Source organism: Lepus europaeus, chromosome 13 (assembly GCF_033115175.1).
Source record: "Lepus europaeus isolate LE1 chromosome 13, mLepTim1.pri, whole genome shotgun sequence".
Lineage (NCBI taxonomy): Eukaryota > Metazoa > Chordata > Mammalia > Lagomorpha > Leporidae > Lepus > Lepus europaeus.
This window is the reverse complement of record NC_084839.1, coordinates 69,520,698-69,536,059: the sequence shown is the minus strand read 5'-3', so window position 1 is coordinate 69,536,059 and position 15,362 is coordinate 69,520,698. Positions and strand designations below refer to the sequence as shown.

The 15,362-nt window shown below is 45.5% G+C and overlaps 1 protein-coding gene across 1 annotated transcript in view; it reads right to left on the bottom strand.

The window, feature by feature from the left end:
- TET3 (tet methylcytosine dioxygenase 3) overlaps positions 1–15,362 on the bottom strand; it is a 110,025-nt gene that overhangs the window by 27,893 nt on the left and 66,770 nt on the right. Inside the window, 1 exon segment of the mRNA XM_062209679.1 lies at positions 3,993–4,083. Within this exon segment, the coding sequence (XP_062065663.1) occupies positions 3,993–4,083 (91 nt within the window).

The window sequence follows — 15,362 nt, the reverse complement described above, 5'->3', positions numbered from 1 at the left end:
GCTTTTTAAAGAACTCGTGTTTCAAGATAACCAGATATCTCTAGCTCTTTCTTGCTAAACGTCTTTCTTTCATGAAGATGCCCTTCTAGGACTCAGACGCACCCATCTGCAACCTTCCTCCCAACAATACCTGATGCACTCAGCCAAGGATGGTCCCAGGACCAGCAGCAGCAGCACCTGGGACTTGGCAGGAATGGAACCAAGACTCTTGGGGCCCATCGCAGACCAAGCTTCTGCCTGGCCAGAGCTCAGGTGAGGCCTAGTGGTTTGTGCTGCCCCAAGCCCCCAGCAGATCTGGACACCTCTCAGACAACCACACCTCTGCAGCTGTGCCTCCCAGGGCTGGCTCCACCACGCGGTGACAAGACCAGACCCCGCCGGAGCTCAGAGGACCTGAGCACAGAACCAGCACTGAACAAAGCTCTAGGCTGCCAAGGACACCCTTCCGAGGGGGACAAAGCTGCGTGCCGTGCACCAGTCAGGTGTGAGTTTGACGCCCGACTCGTTACCTATAACAAGGACCCGGACACCCAGGATGTATGAAGGCCAGAAGTACACTGGCATGCTTTAGGATTTGCTTTCGTCTTCCTCTTCTCCAAAACTCTACCAGACAACCTAAAAGCAGCACCTTGGTTTCAGTCTATCTCCCCTCCCTGTCTCTCTGACCCCTGCCAGTAGGGTGCTCCTGCCCACAAACAGGGGAGGGAGAGGCCCAGGGGAAGAGCCAGGACCTTTCCCAGCCAGAGGATTCCATCGCTGTCCGTTCTTCTTCTTGTTTTGGAAAGGATCTTAAAAAGATGTCCATAAGGTAAAAGTAACAGGTGATGAAAACAGGGGTGTGTGGGGGAATACGTTGGTACCAAAATCAGCAGGGATTTGTGTTTTGAGAAACAAGTTTGGAACATCCCGTCAATGAGAAACCAAAAAGCCACGAGAGACTTCCTACCTAGAGCGATGTCAAAGGGACTCAGGAGTGAACCTGCACAGGCACCCGCTGGCCAAAGGTGAGAAATCACCTCCCTCCTAATGGTGGTACACAAATCTGGCTCTGAGCTCACCAGAGCCAACAGAAAGACGGAAATGCAATCTGTTACATGATTTACAAGGTCCTTGAGATAAAAATAAACCAGTTGCTGAGGAAAAACACAAGTATTCCTAGTCTTGAGGAATTCCTCCCTTGGATCAATTTCTCAAAAATTTACAGTTGGCTGTTATTTTTAAAGCAGTGAGGGAGAAAAGACAAATCTCAAGTTCATCACTAGCTCTTAATCCTTATTTCAAAACACCTCCTTCTAGAACTAAAAGTAATTTACAGGGCTGCCCGGAAGTCTCATAAAATTGTTACCAAACAAAGCAAAACCCAAAACAACCTATCACTGATCAGACCTGCACACACGACTCTCCTACCAACAGCAAGGTAGAGATCATTCACAAAATTACTGGCAATGTGGCGTTTGGTGCAGCAGTCAAGATGTCCATGTGCCTGGGTTTGAGTCCCTGTTCCTCTTCTGACCCCAGCTTCCTGCTGATTCAGACCCCGGGAGACAGCATTGATGGTTCAAGTAATTGGGTTCTTGCCACCCACACGGGAGACCTGGATTGGGCTCCTGGCTCAAAGCTTCAGCCTGGCTTAGCCTTGGCCTTGATGGGCATCTGGGGAGTGAACCAGCAAATGGGAGCTAGCTCACTTGCTCTTTCCCTCTGTCTCTAAAACACTGGGGCGGGGGGAAACCACTGGCAAAATGCTGCCAGGTTCAAGCTGGAAACATACATGTGGGTGCAAGCAGGCAAGCATGTGCAATCACACAGAGCGGCAAATCTGTTTTGTTCTCATGGATTCAGAGATGCCCTTTAAATCAGGCTTGACTCTAAAGATGGGGTCTTTGATCAAATGCTTTTCTGATGGGCTACTTTGATCATAAGTGTTTCCATCTAGTCTAGGAAATCAAGGGTGATTGCCACAGATCATAGTTCTCCACCCAACTCACATTTCATCCATTCACTCAGTCAAAAGCATGTTCCTTACTGTCTATTTGAAAGGCTAAGTTACAGAGAGAGGAGAGGCAGAAAGTGAGCGAGGGAGAGTGCGAAAGTGAGAATGAGAGTGAGAAAGAGAGAGAGACCGACTGCATCTACTGGTTTACTCCATAAATGACTGCAATAGCCAGGGCTGGGTCAGGCCCAAGCCAGGAGCTTCATCTGGGTCTCCCATGTGGGTGCAGGAGTCCAAGCAATTGGGCCATCTTCTGCTGTTTTTCTAGGCACATAAGCAGGAAGCTGGGTTGGAAGTGGTGCAGCCAGGACTCGAACTGGTGCCCATATGGGATGCCGGCGCTGTAGGCAGCAGCTTAACCCACTGTGCCATAGTGTTGGCCTCATCCCTATTATATTAGCTGGGCTAGTCTGGTTCTGCTAGTCAGAATCTGGTTCTCAAATCTGTGGAAACTCTAAGCTACTCAACCTTCCTCACAATTCTATGTCTACGTAAGAGCAAATACATGCTTGGGTCTACATTGCTTCTGCTTGCCTTTATTATAAAATGCTAATGCATGTTATACAAAATCCAATCACTGAATAAGGATATGAAGTAGAAAAAGCGTCCCTGTTCCACAGTACTTAGGACAAGCACTCTGTGCCCTCTCTACACTGGTTTGGTTTATCCTCACAACACTCTTACAGTGTTTATTGTCATCTCCGTTTTGCAAATAAGGAAACAGAGTACAGCAGCTTCCACATGGACAACAGGAAGTAGCAGGGTCAGGACTAGACCCTCACCTAGCTCCAGCACCCACGCTCTCAGCCACCGAGCTGAAATAACTTTCCACAGATTGGAACCCAGAGCACTGGCCACGTGCTACAGATATGTGCACAGATTTTAAAGTCTCTATAAGAGCTGTTTTAAAAATACCGACAACACACACATACCTAAAAACTGTTAAATTTAAAAATCCACAGAATACAACTTAGTTCTACTAAAATGATGTTAAAAACAATGCACAATCCATTGTAGCAGTAAAGCTCCCCTAGAATTCAAATATATTTTTTAAAGATTTATTTGAAAGTCAGTTACAGAGAGATAGAGATAGAAATAAATGGGGGGAGAGGGAGAGTGGGAGAGAAGGATATCTTCCATCTGCTGGGTCACTCCCTAGGTGGCTGTAATGGCCAGGGCTGGGCCTTGCCAAAGCCAGGAGCTGCTCCTGGGGTTTCCACATATGTGGCAGGGCCCAAACACTTAGGCCATCTTCCACTGACTTTCCCAGGCCATTAGCAGAGAGCTGGATCTGCAGTGGAGCAGCTGGGACTTGAACCAGCGCCCATATGGGATGCCAGCGTGGCAGGCAGTGGCTTCACCTGCTACACCACAGCACCAGCTCCTAGAGTCCGTTCTTTAAATACTTTACCTCTAATAAGAAGAACCAGAACTTCTTGGATAACTGTACAAGAGCCCAGAACATGCTGTCATATGAGAAACCAAGAAAGCCGTTAAGGACTCCTAGGATCATGTCGAAAGGATTCACGTGACGTACTGAACAGGCTCTCACTAGCCAAAGGTTTGTAATATGTTCTTGGGATTACAGAGCACTACTTCTGAGGTAGTTTAAAACAACAACAACAACAACAACAACAACAAAAACTGACAAAGCCAAACTCTGATGCCAATCAGCCTTTTAGACCCAGCCACCAATTTCTAGGACACACAGAGGGCCGAGGAGCTCATCAGACAATACCATGGAAAAGCACAACTCAGACCGCTGGAAATCAGCTCCACAGTACACAGAACCAGACAACCACGGCTCTTCAGCAGAAGAGGAGGCTGGAGCCACCGATTCAAGTTAGAAGTGAAAATCCTACATTCTACCTTCCAGTCTGGACCAGGGCTTGCTCTGTGCACACCTCCCAGTACAAGGCAATGAAGATGAAGGGCACTTAAGATTCGTCTCCAACTAACAACTGGCCCATTTCTCCCCCAACATCCATGCATCACTCACCGTTCTTCCATGAGTTCCCGGATAGAGGCTACTGTGGGGCCAGATCCCAGGTGAGTATAATACGGACCTTCATCTTTCTCCACTATTTGTTCTGCAGAAACACAAAGACTAAGTGTTATTTGGAGATATCAATTAGTCAGCATTAATTCATAAAGACAAACTACCAGTTGGAAAATTAACAGGCATGTCACAAAACAAGAAGCCCAATGGGAAAATCTGTTCAATTCCATTAAAATCACAATGAATCTCTCTCTCTCTCTCTCTCTCTCTCTCTCTCTCTCTCTCTCACACACACACACACACACACACACACACACACACACACTCCCAAGCTGGCAAAAACTTAATCTGATAAAACCAAGTGTCAAGACTAACCACTTTGGAATTCAGCTAATCATTATCTAGTAAAGCTAAAGAGTAAGATGGTATATGGTCCAGCAACTCCATGTCTAGAGATGTACTCCAGAGCAGCGTTTAGCAAGCTACTCCATTCCCAGGTAAATATTCCAATGACCTAAAAACAGGGACCCAAACAAGCCAATGCTCACAGCCGCAGCATTCACATCCCTCAAAAGGTGAAAAATTCCCAAGTGTCCATCAACAGAAGAATGAGTAAATAACATGATACACCCATCCATGGAACATTACTCAACCATAATCAGCACAGGGAATCTGGAGAACACACTAAGTGAAATTAGCCAGACACAAAAGGACAAATACTAAATGCTTACACTTAGTGAAGTATCTACCAGAGGCAAATTCAGAGAGAGAGAGAGAAAGCAGACTAGAGGTTTTCAAGGACTGGGAGGAGTGGAGAATGGGGAGTTACTGGTTAAAGAGTACAGAATTTCTGTTTAGGGTGATAAGGAAGTTTTGGAAATAACTTGCTGTACCACAATACTGAGTGTAAGGACACTGAACTGTGTTCTCACACATGATTAAGATGGCAAATGTTGCTGTATCTATTCTATCACAATTTAAAAAATGAAAAACAAACATGGATGGTTCCTGAAAGCATGTTATGTCACTGAAGCCAGGTACACAGAGGTCACAGATGGCATGGTTCCATTCATGTGAACTGTCCCACAGAAACGGAGAGGAGTGGGGACTAACTTCTCAGTGCAGGGGTTTGTCTTGGAGTGATGCAATGTTTTGGAACTATCACAAAAATTGAGAGAAAGAGAAAGAAGCATCGTTATATTCTTTTTTTCCCCAACAGACAGTGAGAGAGAGAGACAGAGAGAAAGGTAGGTCTACCTTCCATTGGTTCATCACTCAAATGGCCGCTACGGCCGGAGCTACACCAATCTGAAGCCAGGAGCCAGGTGCTTCTTCCTGGTCTCCCTTGCAGGTGCAGGGGCCCAAGCACTTGGGCCATCCTCCACTGCCTTCCCAGGCCACAGCAGAGAGCTGGACTGGAAGAGGAGCAGCTAGGACCAGAACCCAGCACCCATATGGGATGCCGGCACTGGAGGCGGAAGATTAACCAAGTGAGCCATGGTGTCAGCCCCAGCATCGTTATATTCTTAGAATTACATCTACAAACTATATTAAATCTGTTCTCTTTATATTAATTTTAAAAATATAAATAAAAAGAAATGTCTTAGAACTAGACCTAGCCGGCGCCGCGGCTCAATAGGCTGATCCTCCGCCTTACGGCGCTGGCACACCAGGTTCTAGTCCCGGTCGGGGCGCCGGATTCTGTCCCGGTTGCCCCTCTTCCAGGCCAGCTCTCTGCTGTGGCCAGGGAGTGCAGTGGAGGATGGTCCAAGTGATTGGGCCCTGTACCCCATGGGAGACCAGGAGAAGCACCTGGCTCCTGCCATCGGATCAGCGCGGTGTGCCGGCCTCAGCGGCCATTGGAGGGTGAACCAATGGCAAAGGAAGACCTTTTTCTCTGTCTCTCTCTCTCACTGTCCACTCTGCCTGTCAAAAAAAAAAAAAAAAAAAAAAAAGAAAAACAACTAGACCTAGATGGTGTTTGCATAACATGGGTCACTGAACTGTTCACTTTAAAGTGGGTGGTTTTATGGGAGCCGGTGTTGTGGCATAGCAGGTTAAGCTGCCACCTTTGACCCTGGTGTCCATATGAGAGGCTGGCTCAATTCCTGGCTGCTCCACTTCCTGTATGGCTTCCTGCTAACGCACTGGGAAAGCAGAAGATGGCCCACGTACCTGGGTCCCTGCACATGTCTCCCACATGGGAGACTTGGATGAAGCTCCCAGCTCCTGACTTCAGCCTGGCCCAGCCCTGGCCGTTATAGTTATTTGGGGAGTACACCAGCAGATGGAAGATAATCTCTCTCTCACCATCTCTACTTCTTCTTACTCTTTCAAATAAATAAATCATTTAAAAAATTATGTTTCATGTTAAAGTCACTTAAAAACGAGCAAAGTATTGATTCATGTAACAACATAGATGATTTTTAAATGAATTTTTCTAAGCAAAAGAAACTAGATTCAAGTGGCTACATAATAGCAACTCTGGAAAAACAAAAAGACCTAAAGACACAGTAGTACACATACTGTTCTGCAGTTGGTAAATTTGTTTCTTGTCTAAGGAGACATGATGACTAAATGCAACATAGTCACACATCAGACAAGGACCTTAACAGAAAAAAAAGAGGCCAGTGCTGTGGCTCACTAGGCTAATCCTCCACCTGTGGTGCCGGCACACCAGGTTCTAGTCCCGGTTGCTCCTCTTCCAGTCCAGCTCTCTGCTGTGGCCTGGGAGGGCAGTGGAGGATGTTCCAGGTCCTTGGGCCCTGCACCCACATGGGAGACCAGGAGGAAGCACCTGGCTCCTGGCTTCGGATCGGTGCAGCACCGGCCGTGGCGGCCATTTTGGGGGGTGAACCAATGGAAGGAAGACCTTTCTCTCACTAACTCTGCCCATCAAAAAAAAAAAAAAAAAGGAAATACAAAAAGTCTGTGGTTAGTAGTATTGTATCAACATGAATTTCTTCATTTTAAGTGTATGATAATAATGTAGGAATCACATTAAAGAAAAGTGTGTAAGGGGCACACAGGAATTCTCTAAACCTACAAACAAAATTATATCAAAACAAAAAAGCTTTAAAAAAATAAACACAGGGGCAAGTGTTTGGTGCAGTGGTTAAGACTCCTATATCTCATGCTGGCCTGGGTTCTATTCCTGGCCCTGCTTCCAATTCCAGCTTCTTGCTAATGCACACCTTGGGAGGCAGCAGGTGTGGCCCAAGTAGTTGGGGTCCTGACACCCACATGGGAGACCTGGATTGACTTCTAGGCTCCTTGCTTCAGCCTGGCCTAGCCCTGGCTACTGTAGGCATTTGGGGAGTGAACCAGAAGATGAAAGCTCTCACTCTCGTATCTCACTACCTTTCTAATAAACTTAAATTTTAAAATAAATACAAACAACAAAAACAGGCAGTGGGCCATAATTTGCTAATCCTGATCTAGAGAAATCTCAGTCACACACATCAAGACACACATACAGCATTGTTGGCTATGTCCAAACTGCAAACCGCCTGCTATGCTCTGAATCTGTGTTTCCCCTCTACACACCCCCAGTTCACACCCTGAAGGCATGCTATTTGGAGGTGGAGCCCTTATGAGAAGGGACACCAGAGGGCTACAGTCCTCCTGCCTTTTCCCCTTCTCCACACTAAATGTTTTGGGCACAGAAGCACAAAGTGAGCAGGCAGCTGTCTACCAGTCAGGGAGTGGGCCCTCTCCAGACCAGATCTGCTGGGGTTTTGATCTTGAAATTTCCATCCTCCAGAACTGTGCAAAATAAATGTCCCCTGTTTAAACTACCAACACTCTGATATTTTTGTTACAGAAGTCCAACTGACTAGACACAACCCAGAACCCAGTAGCAGTGGAACGGATAAGTGAAATGCACTGGTCCCAGAGTGGACTGACTGCTACACCACAGTAAGTGAAAGCAGCACCAGACAGAACAAATCCAGTAAGATTCTACTTAATACTAAAACTAAGCCATACAGTTGGGAGATCCATGCACAGGTAGGTACAATCATGAGGTTGAAATATGAAATGGTAGATATTCAACAATTTTCCACCTTGAAGAAATGGCAATCTCATATGGTTCAATCTTAAAAAAAAAAAAAAAATCATTGTCACAAAATCAAGAGTGGCTACCTCTTCAGGCGGGGAGATGACCACGACTAGGGAAGGTACACAGGGACTCCATGGGGCTGGAAATGGCCTATTTTTGGAATGAGGCGGTGGTTACACTAGTGTTCATTTTATAAACTGTCACTATACAGAGTCTGTTTTGTGTACTATGCATAGAATCAAAAATTTTAGAATGTAAGAACAGTCATTTCACACCTTTTATTTTATGCAGAACATCATGCTCAGCTTGACGGGAGAGGGAAGCCAGGGCGAGGCCAGACTGTGACCTTTAGAAAACGGCATGATTTAGCTGAGAAGACAAGACTTACACACAGGAAGACACCTAATGGCTCTTCTCTTCAGTGGGTAAAGAGTAGCTTTTCAATGCATGGTTTGGTGATGACTGGAAATAGAGTTTGATACCCTACCCCCAAAATATATTCCAAATGTACGAAAGATTTAAATGTCAAAAAAATTAGATGGGCGCAGGCATTTGGCCTAGTGGTGACAACACATACATCACCTACCAGAGTGCCTGGGTTCAATACCCACCTCCGGCTCCCAGCAATGCAGAGATGATGACTCAAAGTAACAGGACACCTGCCACCCACACAGGGGATCCTGGCTCCCAGCTTTGGTCCCACTCGGGCACCATTGCCGACATCTGGAAAGCAAACCTGAGGATGGGAGTGTGGTTGTTCTCTCTTGCCTCTCAAACTTTAAAAATTAAACCATACAAGTGTTGGGAAGAAATAAATGGAAATATATATATATATATTTCTTTTTTAAAAGATTTATCTATTTACTTGAAAGAGTTAGAGAGAAGGAGAGGCAGAGAAAGAGAGATCTTCCATCCGATGGTTCACTCTCGATTGGCCACAACAACTGGAGCTGTGCCTATCCAAAGCCAGGAGCCTTCTCTGGATCTCCCACATGGGTGCAGGGGCCCAAGGACTTGGGCCATCTTCCACTGCTTTCCCAGGCCACAGCAGAGTTGGAAGTGGAGCAGCCAGGATTCTCACTGGCGGCCATATGGGATGCTAGCACTGCAGGCGGCAGCTTTACCTGCTACACCACAGTGCCAGCCTCAGTTTGTATATATTTTTAAATTTTTTATTTATTTGAAATGCAGAGAAACAGAAACAAAGTTCTCCTATTTTTGAGAAAGCTCTTCCAGGGCAGGCGCCGGGTGCAGCAGTTAATACACCACTTGGGATGCTCACATCCTGTCTTGGAGTCCTGAGTTCAAGTCCTAACTCCACTTGATTCCAGCTTTCTGTTGATGTGCACCTTGGGAGCCAACTGGTGATGGCTCAAGTTCTTGGGTCCTTGCTACCTACATGGGAGACCCAGATTGAGTTCCTAGCTCCTGGCATCACCTTGGTCCAGCCCTGGCTATTGCAGTGGGCATTATGGGCATGAACCAGTGGATGAGATCTCTGTGTCTAATAAAATAAAAATAAAAATCAGAGTAGGGAAGAACTTCTCTAAGTATGACATGAAATTCAGAAGCTATCAAAAACAACCTGATACATTTAGTTTTAAAACACAGCAAAACTTCACAGTAATCATTAGTAAAAATTAAGCTGAAAGAAAAACATCACACTGAAGAGAAATACCAAAGGACTGATTTCTTTCCACACCAAGAACTACAATTAAATAAGGTCAGCAACACAAGAGGAAAAAGAATGGTTCTTAGAGAAACACAAATGACTCAAACATAAGTACTTCTAAAAGTTCACTTAAAGTGTACCTTTTTAATTCCATTTTCCATTAACCTTTTGCAGTACTCTCATAAGCAAAACTACATTTTTCTCTTTTCAGATGAATCAAAATAAAAAATGTAGTAACTTACTGCATTGGTGGGGACACAGGAAAATAGGCAGCATGGGAAGCAATTTGGAAACTTCAAGTATATAATTCCAAACAGAAATTTCAAAGGACTTCAAAGTTTTCAGGGCTAGTTTCTAGGAATTTTGCCTGCATATGTATTAAATGATACATCCACAGGAATCCTAAATGTAAATGTCTGTTGTTACAGACTGGTTAAATACATCATGGCACATTTATACTATGGAATATTAAGCACTGTCAAAAGGAATTACGCAGTTCCAGATTTACTGACAGAAAATGACTTCTAAGGTATTGAGGTGAGGGGGATGCACCTCATTTTGCTATAGCATATACAAGAGCATTTCAACAAGTTCATGGAAAACAAGTATTAAGAAAAAACTGGAGCTGGCATTGTGGCGTAATGGGTTAAGCCACTGCCTATTATGTTGGCATCCCATATGGGTGCCGGTTCATGTCCCACCTGCTCCACTTCTGACCCAGCTCCCTGCTAATGGCCTAGGAAAGCAGCAAATAGGCCCCTGCCACCCACATGGGAGATGGGATGAAGCTCCTGGCTTTAGCCTGGCCCAGCCCCAGCCATTACAGCTGGAGCCAGCTGACGGAAGATCCCTCTCACTCAGTAATTCTGTCACAAGGAACTACACATGGATTTCAGTTTTTTTTTGTTTTTGCACAATCTTTTTGAGGTACCCTTGCTTTATATGCTACAGCTGGTGCACACACACGAGCATAAAGGTATATAAAAGTGTCATTTTACCAACACTAAGAACAGGAGAGTAAGAGCAAGCTGAAACCAAGTTTGGCTGCATTCCTGGTTTGAAGAAAAAATTAGCAAAGGAACGCGCAGCCTAGCAGATGAACTGCCCAAAGCTGCCCACTACCTGCATCTTCTGCTGCTGGAGGCTGGAGGCCCCTCCCCACTGTCCTGGGCTACCATCACAGGCTCCTCCTACCTGGCCTCAAGTCATCTTAATACCACCAGTTATGCTCCCCAGAAATCTGCTCATGCTACTTCCCATGGCTGAGTCCACATTAGACAGAAACAGACCCCACATTGCAGGGCACCATCTGCAAGGCCTCTGGAAAGACTCGTCCCTTAAGGCCAAGCTACCGGACCTTCTCAGACTGACTCGCTCTCTGGACTCCCCAAGCCCCATGTATCCTGCAGCACTACCAGCGATGGAATCACAAGACGTTACCCTAACTACTGAGGCACATTAGACCAAACACGGATCTCGTGGATGAGACCCGGGCCAACCTTGCTAATCCTCGTGGAAAACACACAAAGGGTTGAGTGGAGAACCTGGCATGCAACATGAACTCAACAGGGAGCTACTGTCCAGGTTCTGCCAAATTGCAAGACTGTGGGCAAGTTACGTAACCCTGATGGGCCTTAAGGCAGAGGACACTGTTCACACATCTCAGAACCCTGAGGATTCAAGGAGATGGCAGGGCTTAACACTTTTCATCAACGAGTGAGTATTTTCAATGAAATAGTTAAAAACTACTTGCTCTAAATATACACGATTTGAACCTGAAAACAGGGAGGATTAGAGAAGGATGTTGATGCTGGAAGCAGTGGTCGGAAAGCTCTTTATAGGCACTAGGAGACCACATGGTATACAGAAAATAGAACATAAGGACATGCCAGGATTTCTGGGCTCAGCTCCAGTTTCTATTGTCTGGAGAAAATTCAAAAAGAACGGGTCGACTGCAGGGTCTTACACTGGAACTGGAATATAATGTAGCTTCTGGTGACTACCTTCTGCCCCGAATCAGAAAAACGCAACACACATGGCTGAGGGCAGGGGAAGATCTTTCAAGGAGAAGATGCAAACTAAATCTTGGCAGCTCCATCCCCAGTAGTGGGAAAGAAGATACAAAAACCCAACACCAAGCCAGCCTGGAAACGGGCTGGTTGGGTTTCTCACCGGAAGGTCACCGAACAGCAAGGGCAGACCCAACCCGGACACAACCAGGGCACCCACCACAGTTAGCAAGGCAGCCTGCAAGTGCTCTCATCACATCCCTTTCCCTGAGAACAGTTTTGCAAAGGGCAGAAGCTACTCTATGGGAAGAAATGGGATTCCCAACAAAGCATGCTTAGTTAGAAAGCTAGTATACATCCACAAACTTAATTACCCTCACATGTTTACACATATGTGGGAAAATGCATACCATTATACATACATCTTCTGCATGTCAACTATCAATCTATTGTTCCATAAATGTCTCCTTTTCATGTAGTTTTTCTGTATATTTAACCCTATAAAAGGTACTTAAATGTTCCTGAGTTATAAACTAAGTGTAAAAGAAAGTATAAAAATCAAAGTTCATGGAGTAGGTATTTGGCCTTAGCAGTTAAGATGCCTATATGCCTTATCAGAGTGCCTAGGTTCAAGTCCCAGCTCCGGTTCCTGCTAAATGCAAACCCTAGGAGGCAGTGCTGATGTGGGAGACCTGGATTGAGTTCACCCTGCTGGGCATTTGGGGACTGAATCAGTGATGAGCGCCTTTTCCCTTTCCCATAATTTTTAAGAAATCAATGACATTAAGTGATAAGCCTGTGTTGTTAAATTTAATTGTAAATACCACTATGAACTTGTGGTCTGGTCACCAAGAGACTATAAAAGCAGTCAAACTGTAGCTGTAAGCACCCCTAGCTCTCTTTTTGATTCTAAATGCTTTTATCTACTGGAAGGAAGCAGGTGTCCTTGGAGAAATGGTTAATTCAAGATCTAAGGCAGGAGAAGTACAATGTGTGCCCTGGACCTTTTGTACAAAAAGCAAGGAATGCTTGGGGTTGGGATATATCCCAAGAGCACAGGCACTGACTTTAAGGGGATTCCCATTGGCCACATCTGGGATAATCTAGGCAACAGTAATGTAACTGAGACACAGTAACTATAGAAACATTCATGGGTCCCTAAGAATGCTAAGACAAAGACCCTCTTTTCCTCACCACTGGAGGTCAATGTTCAGTCACTTGCTGTAATGTGCCCAGTTTTACTAGGTACTGTTCAAGGCTAAGACCCAGGCCCTTAAACCAGGGAATGCTTTCTATATCATTGAAGTTTTTCATCTTTCTGAAAGAGCTTCCAGACTTGTTCAGACAGATCTGCCTTATATATCGTTACACACACATAAAAAAATAGAAGTCAAACAGGTTGCTGCTTTACAAGATTCTGAATGCCATCACTCACCAATCACAAACTTGCTTTGCTCACATCATGTTTATGTACTGGAGCCTAGTTTCCATACTTTTTTGCATATACAATAACTTTTTCTTTCAGTGCTGAATCATACTCTTTTTAAAGACACCTTAAACAGCATTTGAACCTAACATAATTAAAATATTCCGAACTCAAAGAAATGACACTAGGAAAGCTATGACTGAATTCACATAGCCACAGTTGTCACACTGGCTGCCTGGCCAAGAAACAGTCTAAGACGTGCCCTGACCTGAGAGGTGCTAAGGACATTTAACCAAACACACTCACAAATGTCTTCCAACCAGTGAGCCAGATATTAAAGCAACCCACATTCTGATAACTAGTGATTAAAGGGAAGTTATGCATGGCCCTGGCGTTCTGTGAGAGGGTAGTCAAAAGACGAAGAAGAGCAGCTACTTTGGGTAAGAACACTCAACACGAGATGTGCCCTCTGACGTGTATGACACGGCGCCATGAGCTGCAGGCCTTGCACGGTACAGCAGACCCCTGGAACTCACCTTGGGTAACTCTAACTCTAAACCCACTGAGCAGCAACTCTCATTTCCTCATCCCCTCACCTCCTTGTAACCATGATCTTACTTGCTACTGCCACAAGTTGGACTATTTTAGATACTTCAAGTAATGGAATCATGCATTATGCTAAGCACGTCTTCCAGGTATCCATATTTAGAAAAATGACAGATGTTAAAGATACACGGTAGAACCAGAAAATCATTATTTTGCAATCCTAAATGAAAAATTTACTATGGATCATCAATAGATGCAAAACCACGAGCTCTAGGATGGGTGGGGAACTGAACAATCACAAGGCAGCAAAGTATGGCCCACAGATTACTGGTCAGAAGCAAAGGGGGAAAAATGCCTTTACAGTGCTGAGACCCGGCTCTCGCCACCCTAACCTAGTGATCCACCGGGCATCACTAACAGTGGGACAATCAGATATCTGAATATGATGTAGTATGGATGTAACGGCATCCACTGTTTTTTTTTTTTTTTTTTTTTGGTAAAGTTCTGTGCTCAGGACCAGTGCTGTGTCATAGTCGGCTAAGCCTCCATCTGCAGCACCGGCACCCCATATGGGCGCCAGTTTGAGTCCCAGCTGCTCCTCTTCTGATCCAGCTCTCTGCTATGACCTGGGAAAGCAGCAGCAGATGGCCCAAATCCTTGGACCCTTGCACCCGCATGGGAGACCTGGAAGAAGCTTCTGGCTCCTAGCTTTAGATGGCTCATTTGTGGCCATTTGGGGAGTGAACCAGCAGATAGAAGACCTCTTTGTCTCTTCTTCTGTCTGTAATTCTACCTCTCAAATAAAATCTTTTCTAACAAGTTTTATCTGCTCAAGCGTTGAACAATTTTTTTAAAAAGATGGAACTTAGGCCGGCGCTGTGGCTTAACAGGCTAATCCTCCGCCTTGCGGCGCCGGCACACCGGGTTCTAGTCCCGGTTGGGGCGCTGGATTCTATCCCGGTTGCCCCTCTTCCAGGCCAGCTCTCTGCTATGGCCCGGGAAGGCAGTGGAGGATGGCCCAAGTGCTTGGGCCCTGCACCCGCATGGGAAGACCAGGAGAAGCACCTGGCTCCTGGCTTCAGATCGGCACGAAACGCCGGCAGTAGCGGCCATTGGAGGGTGAACCAACGGCAAAAAGGAAGACCTTTCTCTGTTTCTCTCTCTCACTGTCCACTCTGCCTGCCCAAAAAAAAAAGATGGAACTTAAAAGTTTTTTTTTTTTTTAAATTAGATTTATTTATTTGAAAGTCAGAGTTACACAGAGAGAGAAGAGGCAGAGAGAGAGAGAGAGGTCTTCCGTCCGATGGTTCACTCCCCAATTGGCTGCCACGGCCAGAACTGCACCAATCCACAGCCAGGAGCTTCCTCTGGGTCTCCCACATGGGTGCAGGGGCCCAAGGACTTGGACCATCTTCTGCTTTCCCAGGCCACAGCAGGGAGCTGGATCAGAAAAGGAGCAGCTGGGACTAGAACTGGCACCCATATGGGATGCCGGTGCTTCAGGCTAGGGTGTTAACCCGCTGAGCCACAGTGCCGGCCCTGCGGAGCAATTTTTTTCATACTATTTATTGAACTCTTAGTATAATCATATGTGTATAAAGTTAACTGAAAATAAATACTAGTAAAAAATAAGAATGGGAATAGGAGAGGGAGGAGG